This window comes from Microcaecilia unicolor, chromosome 1 (genome assembly GCF_901765095.1).
Source record: "Microcaecilia unicolor chromosome 1, aMicUni1.1, whole genome shotgun sequence".
Lineage (NCBI taxonomy): Eukaryota > Metazoa > Chordata > Amphibia > Gymnophiona > Siphonopidae > Microcaecilia > Microcaecilia unicolor.
The window spans coordinates 452,722,023-452,743,768 of record NC_044031.1 but is presented as its reverse complement, the minus strand read 5'-3'; the positions used below and the strand labels follow the sequence as shown (position 1 = coordinate 452,743,768).

The following is a 21,746-nucleotide window of genomic DNA, read 5'->3' as shown; positions in this document are numbered from 1 at the left end:
AATTTGCTCTCGTACTGTATACATTGTTGGCACCCACAAAGACATGGGCACCTACCTGTACAAGTGGCTTCTAGCCACATCCACATACATTTGTGAAGGAATTATAGGAATTAGAGATGTTAAAATATTTTATATTCCGTCAATTTCACGTTACTGTTATCTGTCAATCAAATGCATAAAATCCTATGTCCCCATTCTACCAAAGGCCTATTTAAAAAAGCCTTTATTTTTTTCCCCAAGTTAAAAATACAAATTTTGACTTGCATAATTTTTTTCTTAAGTCCTGCCAGACCAGCAAGGTGAGTTATGCTACCCTGCGAGCAAATCAAGCCAGTGAGGGGAAGCTCAGAGCTTATTTTACTCCCTTATAGGAGGCTGGTGTAGCCTTCAGCTACTCAGTATCTTATAACAAAGCTAAAACAGCCGAAGGTAACTGTTATGTTTTAGGTTTCCAGTTCACCCCCAGAGCCAAACCTGATGCAGTCAAAATTATCTCAGGTCACTAATCCAAGAACGAGAGAATTCCATACATTAAGGGTACAGTGAAGGTACTTACCTGTAAGCAGGTGTTCTCTGAGGACAGCAGGCTTTATATTCTTACAAGTGTGTGTCACCCAGTCCAGAACTTATAACTAGTATAAGAAGAGCTTTGTGGAACACGAAACATGCTCCACCGCACCGTGCATGCCTTCCCACCTGCCGCGAGAACGCGGTCTCAAGTTTAATGCTACAGCAAAAATAAAGTAAAAATAACAAAGGAGACAACTCCAAGGGGAGGTGGGTGGGATTGTGAGAATATAAAGCCTGCTGTCCTTGGAGAACATCTGCTACAGGTAAGTATCTTTGCCTCACTTTCTCAAAGGTCAAGCAGGCTTATCTATTCTCACAAGTGTGGAATCCCTAGCATACAGGCTTACCAAGACAACCACACATTGGTCAATTTGGCCTTGCAACATTGAGGACATAACACAGATTAACCTGATATATACAATCTGAACGATTGCAGCCTGGAACAGAATAAAAACGGGCCTAAAAGGGTGAAGTTAGATTTTAGACTCCAAACAGATTCTTAAACACTGTCTGCCTGAACCGACTGTTGCATCAGGTATCCTGCTCAAGGCAGTAGTGATATGTGACTGTGTGGACTGAAGACCATGTCGCAGCTTTGCAAATTTCTTCAATGGAGGCTGACCTTAAGTGGGCTACCGACAGCCATGGCTCTGACATTGTAAGCTGTGACATGACCCTCTAGGGCCAGCCCAGCCTGGGCATAAGTGAAGGAAATACAATCTGCCAGCCAATTAGAGATTGTACATTTTGATGGTCACCCCCATCCCGTTGGGATCAAAAGAAACAAAGTTGGACGGACTGTCTGTGGGGCCTGGCATGAGGTCAGGGAAAATGTTGGCAAGAAAAATTGCCTGGTTCAGATGGAACTCAGACCACCTTTGGTAGGGACTTGAGTGCGGAGGATTACTCTGTTGTGATGAAACTAAGTATAAAGGTGCCTCCACTACTAAGACCTGAAGCTCACTGACTACAAGCCGAAGTAACAGCCACCAAGAAAATGACCTTCCAGGCCAAGTTCTTCAGATGGCAGGAATTCAGTGGTTTGAAAGGAGCTTTCATCAGCTGGGTGAGAATGACATTGAGATCCCACAACACTGGTGGAGGTTTGACAGGGGGGCTTTGACAAAAGCAAAGATCTCATGAAACAAACTAGAGGCTGTCCAGAGATGGGTTTACCTTCTACACTCTGATAAGCACTAACTGCACTAAGATGAAACCTTACGGAGTTGGTCTTGAGTCCAGACTCTGATAGGTGTAGAAGGTATTCAAGCAGGGTCTGTGTAGGGCAAGCAAGGGGGATCTAGGGTCTCACACCATATGGCAAACCTTCTCCATTTGAAAGAATAGCACCTCTTAGTGGAGTCTTTCTTGGAAGCCAGCAAGACCCAGGAGACACCCTCCAAAAGATCCAAGGAAGCAAATTCTAGTCTCTCAACATCCAAGTGGTGAAAGCCAGAGACTGGAGGTTGGGATGTATCTCCACGGTTCTTTGGAGGGTAACACCAGAAGAAGAGGGAGCCATATCTGCCACAGCCAGTGTGGCACAATCAGAATCATGGTTCCATGGTCTTGAGTTTCAACAAAGTTTCCCCACTAGAGATATGGGAGGATATGAATACAGAAGACCTACCCACCAATTGAGAAGAAAGGCATCAGACGCTAGTCTGTCGTGGGCCTGAAGCCTAGAACAGAACTGAGGGACTTTGTGGTTGATCTGAGTGACAGAGATCTATCGAGGGGGTGCCCCACGCTCGGAAGATCTTGCAGGCTATGCCCATATTGAGAGAGAGGTTACATCATCCTGCTCAGTCTGTCGGCCAGGGTATTGTTTTTGCCCGCCAGATAAGTGGCTCGAAAGAACATGCCACGCTGGTGAGCCCAATGCCACATTCGGATGGCCTCCTAACAGAGGGTGCGAGCTGATGCCCCCCTGCTTGTTGACGTAATACATTGCAACCTGACTGTTTGAATGAGTACAGTTTGATGGAGATAGCCGATATCTGAAAGACTTTAGATTGATCAGCCGGAGCTCCAGGGGACTTATCTAAAGATTCGTTTCCTGGGTGAACCAAACCCCTTAGGTGTGAAACCCAACTATATGAGCTCCCCATCAGCACTTTTTGTGGATGAGGAATTTGGAATGGAAGTCTCACAGTCAAACTGGATTGAATGGTCCACCATAGAAGAGAGCATACAAGCTCTGGGGATACTCGGATAACATCTTCCAGTATCCCTGTGGCTTGATCCCACCAAGAAGCCAGGGTCCATTGAGCAGATCTCATGTTGAAGATGTGTCATGGTGTAGCATACACTGCGGAAGCCATATGGCCCAACAATCTCAACATCTGCCGAGTTGTGACCTGCTGTGAGGCTCGAACCCTGGAAGCGACTGCAACAAGAGCATCTACTCTTGCCTCTAGAATATAGGCTCAAACCTTCCGTATATCGAGCAGGGCTTCTATGAACTTGTCTCTGTACAGAGCATTAAGATGGGACTTGGGGGTTGTTTTATAAAATGAACCCCAGTAGCTCGGGCACCAGCATAGACTCCTGAGCACCATCCAGAGAGGTGCTCTTTATTAGCCAATTGTCGAGATATGGGAACACATGGACTCCCAAGTTTGCGTAGCAATGCTACAAATACCACTAGACATTTGGTGAAGACCCTGGGAGCTGACACGAGGCCAAAAGGCAACACACTGTACTAAAAGTGATGTGTTCCCAGCCAAAACCAAAGATGCTTCCGGTGGGATGGAAGTATCGCAATGCGAGTATATGCGGAACGGGATATGAATATATGCATCATTTAAGTCCAGATAGAATAAGCCAATTGTTTTTCTGAATCATTGGGAGAAGGGTGCCCAGGGAAACCATCCTGAACTTTTCTTGTTCAGGGCCCTTAGGTCTAGGATGGGACACATCCTCCTGTCTTCTTTTGCACAAGAAGTACTTGGAATAGAATCCCCGCCCCTCCTCCCCTGGTAGAACAGGGTCGACCGCATGGGCCTTCAGAAGGGCTGAAAGTTCCTCTGCAAGCACCTGCCCATGCTAAGGTGAAGGAATGAGTTCTCAGTGGGCAATTTGAAGGTTTTAGACACCAATTGAGTGCATATCCAAGATGGAATATTTGAAGAACCCACCGGCTGGAGGTTATAAGGGGGCCACCTTTCATGGAAAAACTTTGGTCTCCCCCCGACCAGCAAGTCGTCCAGGACGGACACTTTTACTGCGGCTATGCTCTGCTGGAGCAGGTCAAAAGCTCGTCCCCTGCTTTGACTGGGGAGCAGTAGGGGCCTTAGACGCATGCTGTTGACATGAACGAGTGTACTGAGGCTTAGCCTGAACAGGCGTATCTATGCCTCCGATAGTAATAGGCACTCCCCTCCTTGGTTTGCCCAGAAGTCCTCCTAGCTTGGGAGGTAGATGCAGAAGGCACCCAGCAGGACAGAGAAGGTGAAATTAGGTCTTACCTGCTAATTTTCTTTCGTCTAGACCCTCCAGACTGGTCAAGACGCTTGGGTTATGCACGCCTACCAGCAGAGGGAGACTGAGAACACTAAAACTTAAACCAGTATAAGCTAGCAGCTAACCCCCAAGCAGCCAGTAAATCCTTAAAGCAGAAAACAAATGAAACCAATAAACAATTACAACCCCGAAAGGTCAAAGAACCCTGTACTCAGAAACAAAAAACATGAAACACGTGCTTCAACTGACCGAACGCCACAGCGCTACAGTCCCTCTCTGAAATGCAGAGGAAATATATGTATAGCAATACTTGAAATTTAGATACCTTTCAGCCATAGCAACATAGACCATAAGAACACCAGAACTCTGCCAATCATACTCACCACAAAGAAACATGTACACAGCGGGAGGGTTCTTGACCGGTCTGGAGGGTCTAGAGGAAAGAAAATTAGCAGGTAAGACCTAATTTCACCTTCCTCAGCGACCCTCCAGACTGGTCAAGATGCTTGGGAAGTACCAAAGCAGTACAACTCCTAAGGTCGGGAACCTTGCATCCCAGAAGTCAACACTGCCGCACCAAAACTGGCATCCTCCCTAGCCTGCACATCCAGTCTATAATGTTTCACAAACGAATGCAACGAGGACCAGACCGCCGCCCTGCAAATATCTTGAGGCGGAACCAGACCACTCTCCGCCCAGGAGGAAGCTACTCCCCTGGTCGAATGCGCGCCTTCAGTTGGTCAGGCACTCTACGTCCCTTGATCAAATATGCCGAGGAAACCGCCTCCTTCTACCATCTGGAAATCGTTGCCTTAGAAGCTCCCTTCTTTGGACCGCCGTACAACACAAACAACCTATCTGAAGACCGAAACTCCCGAGTCATGGATAAATAAACCCTCAAGACTCGCCGAACATCCAGCTTGGCTAAACAGCGCTGAGACATCTCCCAACACTGGCAAAGAAATGTCCTGATTTACGTGGAAAGACGACACCACCTTGGGTAAAAACGATGGAACAGGCTTCAAAGAGACCTTTTCCTTCGAGAAAGCCAGGAAAGGCGCACGACAAGACAAAGCCTGCAACTCAAACTCACCGCGCCAAAGTAATAGCCACCAAAAACACAGACTTCAAAGTAAGATCTTTAAGAGTATTCGACCCCAAAGGCTCAAAGGGAGGCCCTACCAAGACTTCCAACACCAAGTTCAAATCCCACGGTGGTACAACCGGCCGCCGAGGAGGACGAATCAGCTTTACAGCACGTAAAAACTGAACCACATCCGGGGAAGACGCCAAGGAGACTCCCCGTATCCTTCCCCGAAAACAGGACAGAGCCGCAATCTGCACCTTCAAAGAGGAAAGAGCAAGACCTCTGTCTACACCATCTTCTAAAAACTAACACCTCCGGAATGGAAGCGGTCCAAGGCGAACAAGAACGATCGTTACACCAACCTTCAAAGATCCGCCACACCCTAATATAAGCAAAGGACGTGGAATGTTTACGGGACTGCAACATAGTATCAATCACCTTAGTTGAAAAACCTCTCTTCAGCCTGTCCCTTTCAAGAGCCAGGCCGTAAGCGAGAACGGAGACGGGTCTGGCATCACGATCGGACCTTGCACCAACACCACCGACTCCGCCAGCGCAAGCAGCCCGCCTATCGCCAGACATACTAGATCTGCAAACCAAGGCCGACGAGGCCAATTTGGAGCCACAAGAATTACTGTCCCGTTGTACCGCTCTATTCTTTGAACTATCCGTCCTATCAAGGGCCAAGGAGGAAACACGTACAACAGCTGGTGAGGGGGCCACGCGAGCACCAGAGCATCGATCCCCTCGGACCTCGCCGCCGGCTGAAAAACCTGGGTACTTGAGCATTGTCTGACGAGGCTATGAGATCTATCAACGGCAGACCCCACTCCTTCACTAGGCGACGGAACAATGGATGATGTAGCGACCACTCTCCTGGATCCAACATGTGCCTGCTCAGAAAATCCGCACTGACATTGTCTACTCCGGCTACATGACTTGCCGAGAGACTCTGAAGATGAAGTTCTGCCCAACACATTAACTCCGCTGTCTCCTCTTATACCTCTCGACTCTTGGTACTCCCCTGATGATTTACGTAAGTCACCGCCGTGGCATTGTCGGACAGTACTCTAATTGCCTTGCCTTCGAGAAGATACTGACGAGACTGCAGTGCCAAACTTATCGCCCGAGTTTCCAACCGATTTATGGAACACAAGGCCTCCTCCTCCGACCCTGAGCTACCTCTCCAAGACAATGCGCTCCCCAACCTGCTAGACTGGCATCCGTCGTTAGCACATCCACTCCGGAGGATCCAAGGGCATGCCTTTTTCCAGATTCGGCGTGTGAAGCCACCATCGCAGGCTGAGACGAACCGGATCTGGCAAGCGCAGTCTTTTCTCCAAGCTCTGAGTCTGAGGAGAGCACCGCTCCAACAGTGCCGCCTGCAGCCGCCTCATGTGAGCCCTGGCCCAGGGCACTACCTCTGTCGATGCCGCCATGAGTCCCAAAATTTGAAGGTAAGAGTGAGCAGACGGGAATGGTTTGGCACAAAACTGGCGAATCAATAACTGCATCTTGGCAATTCGAACTGCCGGTAAAAACACCTGGCCCTTCGCCGTATCGAAGCAAACCCCCAGATATTCCAGGGACTGAGTCGGTTCCAGGTGACTCTTGACCAAGTTCACCACCCAGCCAAGCGACTCCAAGAAAGCTACCACCTTCGCCATCGCATCCACACTCTCCTGAAGGGACTTGGCGCAAATGAGCCAATCGTCGAGATACGGGTGTACCAACACTCCTTGTTTCCTCAAAGCTGCCGCCACGACCACCATAACCTTGGAAAAGGTACGAGGCACCGTAGCCAGACCGAACGGCAGTGCACAGAATTCAAAATGCTGTCCCAGAACCGCAAAATGGAGAAACCGATGATGCGCCGCCTGAATGGGAATATGAAGATAGGCTTCTGACAGATTCAAAGATGAGAGAAACTCCCCCTTCTGCACCGCTGCTTTGACAGAGCGCAACGTTTCCATGCGAAAGGAGGGAACTTTCAAAGCCTCGTTGACCCTTTTGAGATCTAGAATAGGCCGAGAGGAACCTTCCTTTTTGAGGACCAGAAAATAAATCGAATAACAACCTGTCCCCCCTTTCTGAAACCGGCACGGGAACGACCGCCCCCAGATCTATCAGCCAACGAAGCGTCTGCTGAATCGCCCTGGCCTTGACCCGAGAGCGGCACAGAGAGGCAAGAAAAAAATCTGGAAGGAAAGTCTCAAATTCTAGCACGTACCCGTCTCGCACCACCTCGAGTACCCACTGATCTGACGTGATATGGGTCCACCTCTGATAGAATTGACTCAAACGAGCCCCTACCCTTACCTGAGGCTGGAACCGCACACCTTCATTGTGAAGCACGCCCGGAGGACAGACCTCCCCCCGGCACGTCTCGGCCTCCTTGCCGACCTCCGCCAAAGGGCGGAGTGCGCTGAAAAAAAAAAAAATCAAACCAACTTATCCAACTTCTCCAAATAGCAAGGTCCCCTTGAAGGGGAGAGAACATAACTTGGACTTAGACGCCGCATCCGCCGTCCAACCACGAAGCCAAAGAGCCCGACGAGCTCCAACCGCCAATGCCATATTCTTAGCAGAAGCTCTCAGCAGATAACTAGAGTCTGCCAAAAAGGAAGAGCCCATCTCTAACTTGGCTAGCTCTTGCACCAAGGAAGCTCTAAGGCCGGGCCATCCAAAAGACTTTCAGCCCTACGGAAACACGCCCTGGCTACTAGGCCCCCGCACAGAGCGGCCTGAAGTGACAATGCCGAGAGATCAAAATTGCGCCGAATGAAAGACTCTAACCTCCTATCCTGCGGATCTCTGAGAGCAGCTCCCCCATCAGCCGGAATAGCCATAGCCTTGGTAACTGTGGTCACCACCGCATCCACTGTCGGCGACTTAAAGGAGTCCTTATCCCCTTGCGGAATAGGGTACAGTCTCGCCATAGCTCTGTTCACCCTACAAGGAGAATCTGGGGAGGACCACTCCTGGACCATCATATCTCTGAGATTCGAATTCATGGGAAAAGTACATGCTGCCCGCCGAATTCCCTTAACTAAAGGGTCAAGCTGCTTAGCGTCCGCTACCACCGGCTCAGGTGAATCAAACCTAAGCGTGGACACTACCTGCTCAATCAGCTCATCCCTAGGGAAAATGCGCACCACCGAGGTGTCTTCACCTGGCAAAGGCCCCTCCTCCTCAGAAACCTTGTCCCCTAGGAACTCATCCCCCAGCAGACTACCCTCGTCATCTGTGGGAGGCAAGGAAAACAAATCTGGCTCTTCAGACCAATCTAAACACTGTCGCTTAGCAACCAGAGGCCCTGCTCCCTTCAGAGGGTTCTAACTGATTAGGGCCTGACTGCCAGGCCTGAAACATGGCCCAAATAAAATCCGGAGGAAACCCCATGGCCCCCACACCTTTGGAGGCCTGGAAGCACTCTGCCCCAGACCTTCCAACAGCGGGCGAGCAGCCACCCCCGTGGTGCCCGAATCCAAGATGGCGGCGGTTCCCGCCAAAATTGGAACCGCCACTACGGGCCCAGAAAACAAGTCAGAGCCGGGCAAACCTTTACCACTACCTGAACCCTCCGCAGCTAGTACCGGAGGCAAAGAATCAGGCTGTTTAGGCTCCCCACAGAACCTGCATTGAGCTCCTGGCGCATCTATCCCCCTTCGCGCACAAGAACGGCATGGCGACAGCTTTCCCGCCGACATCGCAAATTTAAAGCGGTACACCGTAACGTCCCAGCTCTCTCAAAGTTGCTCAAAATCCCCAGGCCTGTCAGCTTTCCAAACAACACAGTCAAGCACTGCCAAGCAGCCAAACACTTTCTTTTTCCACACTCACAACAAAAGCCCAGTTGCTAAGAGCTAACAGGGACTAAGCACTCAAGGTTCCTGCCATAGCAGCAGCCGAGGCAACAGGCAGAAAGTTCAGAAAGAGGATTTCAAAGCTACAAACTGCCAGAAGTTATGGCTCTCAAGGTTCCTGTCACAACAGGAGCCGAGGCACATGGCTGCCTAACCAAAGGCCAGCAGGGGAATAATACAAACTGCCAGAAGTTATGGCTCTCAAGGTTCCTATCACAACAGGAGCCGAGGCACATGGCTGCCTAACCAAAGGCCAGCAGGGGAATAATACAAACTGCCAGAAGTTATGGCTCTCAAGGTTCCTATCACAACAGGAGCTGAGGCACATGGCTGCCTAACCAAAGGCCAGCCGGGGAATAAGCCACACACAAAAGTGAATCCCACTGGACCCGCTTTTCTTGAAGCCAACCAAAAAATAATTCCAAGTACAGGGTATTATTAGTTAAGAAAATCTAATCCTACCAGACCAGACTGACTGCTCAGGCTGCATGTCTACCCTCTGCTGGAGTCTGAGATTTACTGGCTGCTAGCTTATACTGGTTTAAGTTTTAGTGTTCTCAGTCTCCCTCTGCTGGTAGGCGTGCATAACCCAAGCGTCTTGACCGGTCTGGAGGGTCGCTGAGGAAGAGATGGTTTCAGTGAGTTTCTTGATTTGGTGGTCAGCAACCTCCTCAACCTTCTCTCCAAAAAGGCTATCCCCCCCCCCCCCCCCCCCCACAGCATGGGACATCCGTCAGCCTCTGCTGAACAGAATGTTCCAGCTCAGAAACATGCAGCCATGAGAGTCTGCGCATTGCTATATTCAGAGCAGAGATCAAAAGTGTTGTAACCTTGCAACACACCTTCTGCTGCTTGACCAACTGGCGACGTGACTCGGCCTGCTCCAGAGGGAGTGTCTCAGCCAAGTCTGACAGCTTGCATATCGAGTTTCGCAAGTGAACACTCGTGAAGAGCCAAGATAGTAACATAGTAGATGATGGCAGAGAAAGACCTGTACGGTCCATCCAGTCTGCCCAACAAGACAAACTCATATGTGCTACTTTATGTGTATACCTCACTTTGATCTGTATCTGCCATTCCCAGGACACAGACCATAGAAGTCTGCCCAGCACTAGCCCCGCCTCCCCCACAGGTTCTGTATTCAGGAGATGAGCATTGAAGCCTGGTACATCTTCCTCCCAAAAGAATTCAGGGTTCTAGCTTCTCTACCTGGGGGCACAGACATAGTCCCTGGAACTCCTGGCCCTTTTGAGAGCGGATTCCACCACCATGGAATGGTGAGGCAACTGAAGCCTATCAAGGCCAGATGAACTGTGGATGGGTATCAATCTTCTTGGGCATGATACGGACCAGACAGAGGGGACTCCCAGTTCCTAACGAGAACTTCTTGGAGTTCCTCGTGGAAAGGGACAGTAACAGCCTCCCTAGGAGGAGACATAGTCCAGGACCTCGAGCATCTTGGCCCTGGGCTTGTCCTCCACTGCATCAGGGAGAGGCTAGTGGTTAGTGCAGCGGACCTTGATCCTGGGGAACTGGGTTTGATTACCACAGCAGCTCCTTGCGACTCTAGGCAAGTCACTTAATCCTCCATTGCCCCAGGTACAAAGAAGTATATACCTGTATATACTATGTAAGCCACATTGAATGTAGTTGCAAAAAACTACAGAAAGGTGGTATATCAAGTCCCATTCCCATTAAGCTGGGAACAAAAGGCTCTTTGGGAGAGACTTTCTCCTTTTAGGTTGAGGGGAAGTTTCAAAGGGAATTCCATAGGACTCATCCGAGGAAAAGTACCTTGGATCCTCCTCTAAATCCCATGAGCGCTCCTGTTCGGTGTCGGACAAATCCTGATGGGAACCTTGTCCTTGAACAGCTTTGAGAAGTCAGTTCTCACATCAACTCTGCCAAAGCTTCCTCCACCGATGTCGATAGCCAGCTTAGGTGGCAGCTGACACCAGAACCAAATTCGACACGGGGGGGGGGGGGGGGGGGGGGGGGGGGGCGCGCATCAGGAAGCAGGGTAGGTGCAAGTACCTCTGCGAATGCTGATGCACACTGTTGCATGAGGCCATCCAGTAGCTCAGGAAGCAAGGCCCGCGCTCACCAGAAAAAGCTAGGGTACCGGCTGGCTGCTGGGAGACCGACGCATTGACACCTTCTGAATGGTGGGGGAGCGGTCCTCCCGGCACCATGCGTTGAGGGCGACCGATAACGATGCTTCTTGGCCTTTGCCCAAAGCGTGTCATAGAGACTCCTCTGTGCCAACGAGGACGATGTGGAATCCACATCTCCTCAGGGTGAGGTCCAACGATGTACAGTCCCAGGAGCCCTGCACAGCAGGAAGCCTTGAGGCAATATTTCACTGCTCCCAGTGTCTAAGGGTCTACCATCCATGCTTACCGACACTCCCGATACCAGTGCAACGCTTTGACGTCAATGCCGATGCCTCCGACCTTGATGCCAATGCTGCTGTCGAGGAACCGGACGACTCAAAAAATCTTCTAACATTGAGCCTCTCTGGAACTCTGGGTCCTTACTACTACTGCTTAACATTTCTAAAGCGCTACTAAGGTTATGCAGCGCTGTACAATTTAACATGGAAGGACAGTCCCTGCTCAAGGAGCTTACAATCTAAAAGACAGGTGTACAATCTAAAGACAAGTGTACAATCTAGAGATAGTGTACAATCCTTGTCTTCATGCAAAGCCAGAGAACAGTTAGTGGGGCTATGGTTGGGCCCAAGACACTGTAGACAGCAAGAATGGGTGTCTTTCTTGCACCGGGTATAGTGCTTAAAGCTACTGGGAAACTTCATGGACATGGAAGGGAAAACTTCTCTACTAAATCAAATGAAGCAATAGTACCTGAAAAATGGGAAAGGCATGACAAAAAAGAAAGGGAAAGTTCCCAGCCAAAGTCAAGGCCTAAAAGCAGCCTGATGACGACAAAAAAATAAACTTAAACCTGGGGAAAATAAACTTAAAAAAAAAAAAAAAAAAAACAAGGGAAACAAAAAAAGAAAGGAGGTCCCACAACAGGAACACAATAAAGGAGAAAAAAAAAAAAACAACCAAAACATAGCTGAAAGACACCCCAAAAAAAGGTCTTTAGGACTGAGCGATGTGAGATGGTTTTAAAAAAAAAACCACACCCCCTCTCCTCACCAAGGTAGAAAGAACTGAGGAGACTGCGTTCATGCAGTGGGCGGGCAGACACCAGCACATGTGCAGTGGAGAATGTCTCGCATTCCACAAAGCTGTTTATAGTTTTTTTAAATTTAGGACTGGGCAACGCGGATCAGAATCACCCACTTGTGAGAATTAAGCCTGCTTGTCCTCGGAGAATACATGTTTCATAGCATGCAAGAGTTGTACATTTTTTACCTCTTCCTTTAGTTTATGTTGATATGACCCACACATGCTTAGTGTGGTTCCTCCACCTTTTTCTACATGGTGTGCCACCTGAACTAAGGGATGATTCAATTCATAGTAGAGGCTGACTGAAACCATCAGTTTAGGTTCTGGTGAAACTGAAGCACCACTCCTGTTCCTGCAAGCCTGCCCCCCCCCCCCCCCCCCAACAGAAAGCCTGTTCCTCCCCTGGGCCACCCACCAGCTCTACCCTCTCCCCGTCACCAGGCCCTCCCCAGGCCTACTTTTTAAAAGCCCTGGTGGTCTAATGGCCTCTTCAGGGCAGGAGCATCCTGAGTTGCTGCTCTGTGAAAACGGCAGCTGCGACTTCCTGCAGCAGCCTTACAGCCACTATTTTAGAACTGGGAATGACATGAGCAGCAGCAAATTGCTGTTCATGCCATTCCCGATTACAAAATGGTGGCCTGATTTCCCACAGCAGTTTTGCAAGGCTGCCACGGGAAGTCCCAGTTGCTATTTTCACAACACAGCCAGCGGGGGCAGGAACAACTAGGCCACTAGAGCAGCAGAGATTTTGAAAGGTAGGTCTGGAGAATGCAGAGTTGGTGGGTGGCCCAGAGGAATGGGTTTCTTATAATGTTACAGATGTAAACTGTAGGAATTGTCCATCATGACAACTGACAGCTGTATAGATGCCATTCTGCTCAATTACGTTTCCAAAGTGATGGTCCCACATAACTGAAATATAAAACAAAAAGTGAGGAGAATGGTTGAGGATACCAACACTTGTATGTTTTATTTAAAAAAAGAAAGATAAAAAATAACACCGTACATAAAAATGACCCGACACGGCCGTGTTTCGGCCAAAAGGCCTGCCTCAGGGGTCTTTACAACCTAAAATAAACAATGAAATGAGGAATATTGTTATAATTATAGCATGCTATAATTATAACAATATTCCTCATTTCATTGTTCATGCTATAATTATAACAATATTCTTCATTTCATTGTACATGCTATAATTATAACAATATTCCTCATTTCATTGTTTATTTTAGGTTGTAAAGACCCCTGAGGCAGGCCTTTTGGCCGAAACACGGCCGTGTCGGGTCATTTTTATGTACGGTGTTATTTTTTATCTTTCTTTTTTTAAATAAAACATACAAGTGTTGGTATCCTCAACCATTCTCCTCACTTTTTGTTTTATATTCCACGGTTTCGTGAGGGTTTCACCTCCTTTTTTGTTTTTGCCCACATAACTGAAAACCAGTTTGTGCTGCAAACTGGTTAGTACCAGACTGAGCAAAACCCTTTATGTTCCTCAAGTACAAAGCTTTTCTGTTTAAAGGATACCTTTGGCGACTGAAGTACTACAGCAGTGGACAGACTGACAGGATGGCAATGAGCATGAGCTCTGGAACACCCAGTGCTTTCTTTACTATCAACATAAATTGTCATTTCCACTAGAGATACTGACTTTCACAATAAGGAAAAAAAAAAGTACTACCAAGTTTAATAAACTAAAACCAAATGTGCTGACATTTCTGACTGTCATACCACACTATCACACACTGCTAATCTACTTACCTTTAGGACTCCAAGCACACATAATGATCCTCCTATCATCTGGATTGTTTCGGATGGTGTCAATCACTTTCTGCAGCTGGTCAACTCCCTGGTTTGAATAATCTAAATAGGAGCAAGCACACACACAGCAAAATCACAGGAAAAATGTCAAATGGCTGTTTCAGAAAAAAGTCAAGGTTGTCGAGTACTGCAGGATTTGCTCTTCCACTTACTTCAGAGTTCTTCAATTTGAAAGGGGGAAAAAGTCCAAATTGAATTTATCAGCAAAGCCACAGCTAAATTGTTATACAGAATGTAAATTCCATTGAGAGAATTTCCTTTCATCACTACAATGAAAGTGTTTTTAGAGCTTAACATCTTTCTTCGTGTTCAGTCTACCAAAGACTTTTGTCCCCCAACCAACTTTAGTTAAGGGACAGATTATGTGGCCCATTTGCCTAGCTTTGCTTTATATATACAACATTTTATATTACTTTATTTTTTTATGAAGTAGCTGTCCTGACTCATGTGTCTGGATAATTTATTTAGGTCCACTTTAGGTGTGGGGAGGGGAGAGAACTCTGCGATTAAGGAGTTGGGATTTAGCGCATGCCTTTTTTCAGTAGTAGCTCAAGGAGATTTAGATATAATAGGTGTTTTCCTGTTCCAAGAGGGTTTACAATCTAAGAGGCCAAAGCAGTTTATATGCAGCCCGTTAGCAAAGTAGTTTATGCGCAATTGTCCTGTGCTAATCTTACTCCTGATTAAGGAAGAAAGCTTTGCACAGGAAAACTGGTGTAAAACCAGTGTGCTAAAGGATATCTCAGTGGATACACAAACTGCCTGTCAACCACTGCTAAATAAACTGCTCTTGATGTAAAAAGCTGCCATAAATCTAGTGGGTTTCTTTAAATACGCTTTTTTTTTTTTTTTTGTAGTGTAGAAACTTGTATACCAGCTCAGGCTTGCATTGATGCAATGCAGGAGCAGAGTGTGATTTGAGATGAAGTGAGGCCCTTCACCTCAGATCACTTAAGGTCCTAGGACACCCCAAAATTGACTGAGAAGGTTGAAGTGGGCCTCCCTTGCATACCTCCCCCTTGACCTCTTCCTCCATGCACCTGTAATATGATTGGCAAGAACAATGCCAAAAATGAACATGCACAAGATAAATTAGCATACAAGACAAACCCAGTGTATGCCAGTTTCTCTCATGCATATTCATTATGGTAATCTTGAAAACCTGATTGGGTAGGTGTACCTCGAATAGAGTTAAGAAGCACTACTCATTAGAAAATCAGCCCCAAGAAATCTTGTACCGACATGAGCTTAGTGATGTCAAATGTTTTCTTGCTCATTACTATATTTGATACACAAGGTAAAAAAGTGTCTCATTCCTTACCTGTGTGCATGTCTTTGTACTCAGCCCCAAAGTGCCTCCATTGGAAGCCATAAACAGGTCCTAAGTCTCCCTCCTCTCTGGAGGTAAAACCCTGCTTATCCAAGAACTCCCGTGATCCATTGGCATCCCAAATTTTCACCCCCTTTTCAGAGAGCTCTTTTGCATTTGTGGAACCCTATTATAATGACAGATAAACAATCTTAGAACTAGATCCAAGACACCAGATTCAATTATTCAAGTGAAGTAGAACCAGCAGAAAACTTCCAAGAATGAGACATGGGAGTGGTTCTCCACACACAAGACCTCAAACTGACATCCAAGTTTGGAAACGGATAACCATCACTGAACTTAATCACCTCTCCCCTCTCCAGTCGGTTCAAAACTCTGCTGCCCGTCTCGTCTTCCGCCAGGGTCGCTTTACTCATACTACCCCTATCCTCAAGTCGCTTCACTGGCTCCTTATCTGTTTTCGCATCCTGTTCAAACTTCTTCTACTAACCTATAAATGTACTCACTCTGCTGCTCCCCAGTATCTCTCCACACTCGTCCTTCCCTACACCCCTTCCCGTGCACTCCGTTCCCTGGATAAATCCTTCTTATCTGTTCCCTTCTCAGTTACTGCCAACTCCAGACTTCGCTCCTTCTGTCTTGCTGCGCCCTATGCCTGGAATAGAGTTCCTGAGCCCCTACGTCTTGCCCCATCCTTGACCATCTTTAAATCTAGATTGAAAGCCCACCTCTTTAACATTGCTTTTGACTCGTAACCACTTGTATCCACTCGCCTCCACCTGCCCTCCTCTCCTCTTTCCTCTACACATTAATTGATTTGTTTGCTTTATTTGTTGTCTACTAGATTGTAAGCTCTTTGAGCAGGGACTGTCTTTCTTCTATGTTTGTGCAGCGCTGCGTACACTTTGTAGCGCTATAGAAATGCTAAATAGTAGTAGTGAACTAAGACATGATTAATACTGTACCCAGTCTGTTGCAGCAAGCAGAAAATCTAGCAAAGAGCACAAAGACCTAAATACATCTAGAAGTATATGGCAAAGTTATAGAGAACGTTAAATGAAGGGGAAAAAAAAAAAAAAAGAGTTGTGAAAGTTTTAGTCTCAGAAGCTCAAAAATATATTTGGAAAACCATGCTGCCCTGTTAGGCACTATGCAACATATTTGTGAGGACAAAATTAATGAAACTGTAGTAGTCAGTATAAGATTAACCTGAATAAATGATGGTAAAGGGAGCAGCATGGGACTGTAACTCTGTGCTTTGCCCTTCTGAGACCACACAGCTTCCCTTCTTTACCGTCACAATAAATTTTGTGATAGTCTAGATCCACCAAGTAGTACATTAGTCATAACTACTATAGAATTCTCTCAGGGTTGGTTTTTTTTTTTTTTTAAAGTTTCCTCCTGCTCTTTTGACTTCCAAATGAATTGAACCAGCCTCTACTGAATTATGCTACCATGAGCCTTCATGAACAATATTGGATGCCTGCCTTATGTTAAAATGAGTTTTGCACAGGAACCAACTGTGAACAAAGACCCATGCTCATATCAGCACAAAGCTCATTTTAATTCCACGAGGGAATTTGCTAGTAAAAACACAAAAGTATGCAGAAGACTGAGGTGCTCCACACAATGGCTTCCAACCATAAGATAATGCATTTCTCATTTTAACCTTATATGATCTATTGTTTAAAAATTCTCTGAACCATATAAAACTAATCCAGAACTGCCAGCAGTTGGGGAGTAAGGCCAATGCCAACCAGACTTCTACAGTCTGTGTCCTGTATATGGACAGACAGATTAGGATGAGCTACAGGTGGGTTTCAATGTCAACTCCAGTAGCCAGGAAGTAGGGCCAGTGAAGGGCTGACTTATGGTCCGAGTCCTAAAAATGGCAAGGATAAATCAGGATCAAGTATGTGCATTTTTTGTACCACATTCATATGTTAAGTGCAGGTCCTGTATATTTCAGGTGGTGGAGGGGGAGACATCAAAGTAGAACTTATCCGTAACACTGGCTTTAAAACAAGGTCTAAGAAGGAGTAAAAGGTTAGCTCTTTCTTCTGCAGTCAGCATTGGCAAGGATTTCATGCCCATTTCTCTGTCCTGCATGCATAAGCCACATTGAGCCTGCAAATAGGTGGGAAAATGTGGCATACAAATGCAACAAATAAATAAATAAATACAGGACCCACTTTTCTTTGGTTTTGTTGAAAGAGAAGAGTCAAAAAGGACTGGAAGGAGCTGACTGGGAGGTATCACAGAACAAAGATTGCTGCATTGTTGACAAATACAGAACAATATCAATGTGATTAAAAACTACTGTTTTTGCATGGAAAAGCATTTTGGTACACGTCCACAATGTACAGTATGTGGGAGTGTACCCCAACAGCAGTAGATCAGGAATTGGAGGAAGTATAAAGTGTCTAGGGAGGAGCCTGGATATTTCCTCCTCTAGAGGAAGAGTGGCAGAGAGGAAAACAGTATGCAAGAGTAGTGGGTATCCCGCACTGGAACCCATCAGGTCTTTAGTCTTCTCCCAAGCAGCTAAGGAGCAGTAAGGAAGCTGGAAAGGCTAGGAGTAAGCCTTTTCTCCACCAGTAGAGAGCAAAGAAAACCAGCTGAACCATGGGGCACAAGGTACTTTGAGTAAAAAAAAAAAAAAAAAAAAGGAGGCAGCATCATTAAGGAAACAATTTGTCCTTCCAAGAAGTAAAGAGAAGATGCAACCAGTTCCACATCCAAATTGGGGGGGAAAAAAAAGATCGGAATCCAAAAGCCAGTGTGAGACTGGACCAAAGCATCAGGTAACATAACATAGTAGATTGTAGATAAAAGACCTGTATGGTCCATCCAGTCTGCCCAACAATATAAACTCTTTACATATCATATGGATACCTGTTCTTGATTTATCCTTACCATTTTTAGGGTATAGACCGTAGAAGTCTGTCTGACACTGGCCTTGTTCTAAAATTTCTGAAGTTGTCAAAGCACCTGAAAAACTCCACTCCGGCCCATCCAAATCTACTCAGCTTCCATCAGGGCACAAAACATAGAAGTCAGCCCAGAACCACTTTTCCTAATCTCCCCTAAGCTTCTTTGGATCCAATCCTTCTAAACAGGATTCCTTTGTGCATACCACTTGCCTAGTCCAGAGAGGTTGAGCATGAGGAGAGACTATTAATGAGCATGAGCAAGGAAGAACTTTTCCAAGCATCGAGAGACTCCATTGTCTGAAAAGTGAGATAGGAGCGAGATTTGGAGACCAGAGCACAGCCTATGCCATACAAGCTTTGTGTTTTAGGTTAAATCAAAAACATATAAAAAGCTTAAACACTAACCATATCTATATATATAAAAGGCACCACCAACGTTCTATAAAGCCTCCAGTCGGAAGTGTGAAGCGCCAGAGATATCCGGTTTCCCCATGAGTGAAGGAAAACAGCACAGCAGGAAATCCCTCTCTGTAACAGTGAAGGGGGGAGGGGAGACAGATGCCCTCACTCTCTCTCTAACACAAACACAGAACAGCAGGAAACTTAACACTGAAGGACTGGACTCGGAAGGGGGAGGGAGAGAGGGCAGAGGGCAGGGACACACACTCCCACATGCACACTCTGAAGAAAACCTTGCTAGCCCCCGTTTCATTTGCATCAGAAACGGGGCTTTTTTACTAGTAGTAATTAAAATACATGCACACAACTTATTTGCATTCTCTTTCGATACTACATTAGGGAGCAAAATTTATCAGCCCCAGAAAAAGCATTTCCTTAAGTAAAATGGTGCTTTATCTGTGGATACGCTTTTTATAAAAGCTGCCCAACCAATATACAAATAAAGCTGTACACACATACACTTAACAGGACTGAATGGAGGCATTCACAGAAGTGGAGGGTGTTTTTACTTACATGCCTACCTTTAAAATTCAAACGTGGGTAAATTAATCCTGAAAATATGTGCATGTCAGATGTTAATTATAACTGCATAGTTTCTCTAAGGTAATTTTCAAAGCAGAAATATGTATGTACTGTTACAATAAAAATTTGGCAAACCCCACACAGGCAAAAGTAGGCCCTATACTCTTCCTACCTGCATGCAATTATAATGACCCCCATAAATGAGGAAAACCCCACAGGTGTAGTTTGGGACGAGTCTGTCCTCCCCTAAATTTGTCACTAGCACGCTAATGCAGAATTGGTCCCACTCCCCTTACACGTATAGAAAAAACCTTTTGTAACTCAGTCCCGTAACCACAGGCCGTTAGCTGCTTCTTAACACTACAGCATCATTTTGTTTATTCAAGATAATCTCAAGTCAAAAATCCTATACCTTGATAAACCACAACAGCTCCTCTAAAACGCCTTTCCAGAATACTCGTTTTGTTGTCAGCAGAGGAAACTGGTCTGCAAAAACATCAGGAAAAATGAATCAGTAAAACAATTACTATTTGTAAGAAAACAGTATGTAATTAGGTAACAGTAAGTGAAAGATCCAAACCAGAAAAGTGCGTAAAGGTAAGCTGCATTGAGCCTGCCATGAGTGGGAAAGCGCAGGGTACAAATGTAACTAAAATAAAAATAAATAAAGAACAAGAATGAGAAGAGACACAATGGGCCCGATATTCAGCCAGTGGTGATCAGCATTTTGCTGACCAGCACCGACGATATACCTGGAAAATCAATCCTGGGCAAAATCCAACCAACTGCGATATTTGGTACTACCAGCTATAAAGAACCGCATAAAGATAGGACCACATTTATGTGGTTTTCTTAGCTGGTTAAGTGCTGAAAGTTGGCATTTTACCAGATCACTGCTGACTCCACCACCGGAATGCCCACAAAATAGCGTGCTTTGCCTTGGGTGTTAACTGGGCATTTTTGGCAATATTATCCAGTTAAAAGCTGCTAAAAATACCAGGTTAGCCCCAGACAGGTGATTTAAACAGCCAGGAGCCTCCCCTGGTTATTGAAATAGTGTTAAATATGGGGCCCAATATGAACTGCCCTTCCTCCTTACACATATTTTAGTACCACAATAAAGAGAACAGAAAAATTAAAACTTCTCTGTAAACCTAAGTAGGGAAACAAGTCCAAAGTTGGTCTTCATTACTGCTCAATTTGACTCCCGCTTTGGTGGGTCATCTCCCACACTCCCGCCAAAGTGAGAAAGTCTCCCGCTGAGACACACTGCGCCAGGGGATCCACTGCTTCTCTCTTGACGAGCAGCCACAGCAAAACAAGAAAAACAAGCGCAGGGCTACAGCAGCCTTCAGGCATGCTCAGTCAGCTCTGCTGGTCCTCTGCATCCAGAACAGGAAATTGACGTCAGCAGGAGCAGAGGACGGCAGAGCCAACAGCGCATGCCTGAAGGCTGCTGCGGCCCCACGCTTGTTTTGTTTTGCTGGGGCCGCTGCTGCAACATCGGGAGAAGCAGCAGCGGCCAGGAAACGGGGTACTGGGCGGAAAGGTACGAGAAGTGGGAAAGGGCATCAAAAGGGAGGCAGGAGATGATAAATGGAGAGAGCAGAGAAAAAAATAAAGAGAGTGGGGAAGCTGTATGGAAGAGGGGTACAGAGAAAGATGAGTGGAAAGATGGGGAGAGAAAGAGGGGACATGGAAATAGGCAGGAGAGAGAAGCAGCTGGGGAGAAGGAAGGGGAGGCAAGGGGGAGACCTTGGCTGGTCAGATGGAGAGAGAAAGAGGAGAAATGCTGGATGAAAGGAGGGAGAGGAACGCTAGGAGGGGGCAGAAAGAGGGAAGATGCTGGATGACAGAAGGGTACAGAGAGAGAAAGAGAGGACATGGAAAAGGGCAGGAGATAGAGAGAAGCTGGAGGAGACCCTAACTGGTCAGATGGCAAAATGCTGGATGAAAGGAGGGAGATGGAAATGCTAGAAGGAGGGGGCAGAAAGGGAAGACACTGGATGGAAGATTGGAGAGGGAGAGGGAGAGAGAGAGAGAGAGAGAGAACATGCTGAATGGAAAAGCGTAGAGAGAACTGGTTAGAAGAAAGGGGAGACAATGGAGGGAAGGATTGGGAAAGGGTACATGGGTGGAAGGATGGGGGGAGAAAGAGGGGAGACGCTGGATGGAAGGATGCAGAGAGAAAGAGGGGAGACGCTGGATGAAAAGGGGGAGAGGACAGAGTTAGTGAAAGACTAGAGAATAAGAAGGGGAATGGGGAGAACTAAAGTGAGGAAAAGATGAAAAGTCATAGGTAGATGACGTAAAAAGAGGGAAATTAAAGAAAGGATAGTAAGAATGAATTAAATCTGGACAGAGGCAGAAAACTAAATTGAAGAAAAAGAAAAAGGAGAGAAAAATGGCAAATGGACAGGAAACTGACAAGAGAGTTAAGAGAAGGAAAGCAAAATCAAGAGGCTGGGACCAATGCAATTAGAACAAGTAAATGGC

General features: G+C 46.5%; 1 protein-coding gene across 2 annotated transcripts in view; it reads right to left on the bottom strand.

Moving 5' to 3' along the window:
• TYMS (thymidylate synthetase) overlaps positions 1 to 21,746 on the bottom strand; it is a 48,281-nt gene that overhangs the window by 10,408 nt on the left and 16,127 nt on the right. For both annotated transcript variants that reach the window (XR_003943193.1, XM_030212959.1), the window contains exons 2-4: positions 19,663 to 19,736; positions 15,328 to 15,502; positions 13,947 to 14,048 (exon numbers count right to left, since the gene is read on the bottom strand). Coding sequence is in view for 1 of the 2 variants with exons in the window: in XM_030212959.1 (XP_030068819.1) it covers positions 13,947 to 14,048; positions 15,328 to 15,502; positions 19,663 to 19,736 (351 nt within the window). In the remaining variant the exon portion in view is untranslated. The remainder of the gene's footprint in view (positions 1 to 13,946; positions 14,049 to 15,327; positions 15,503 to 19,662; positions 19,737 to 21,746) is intronic.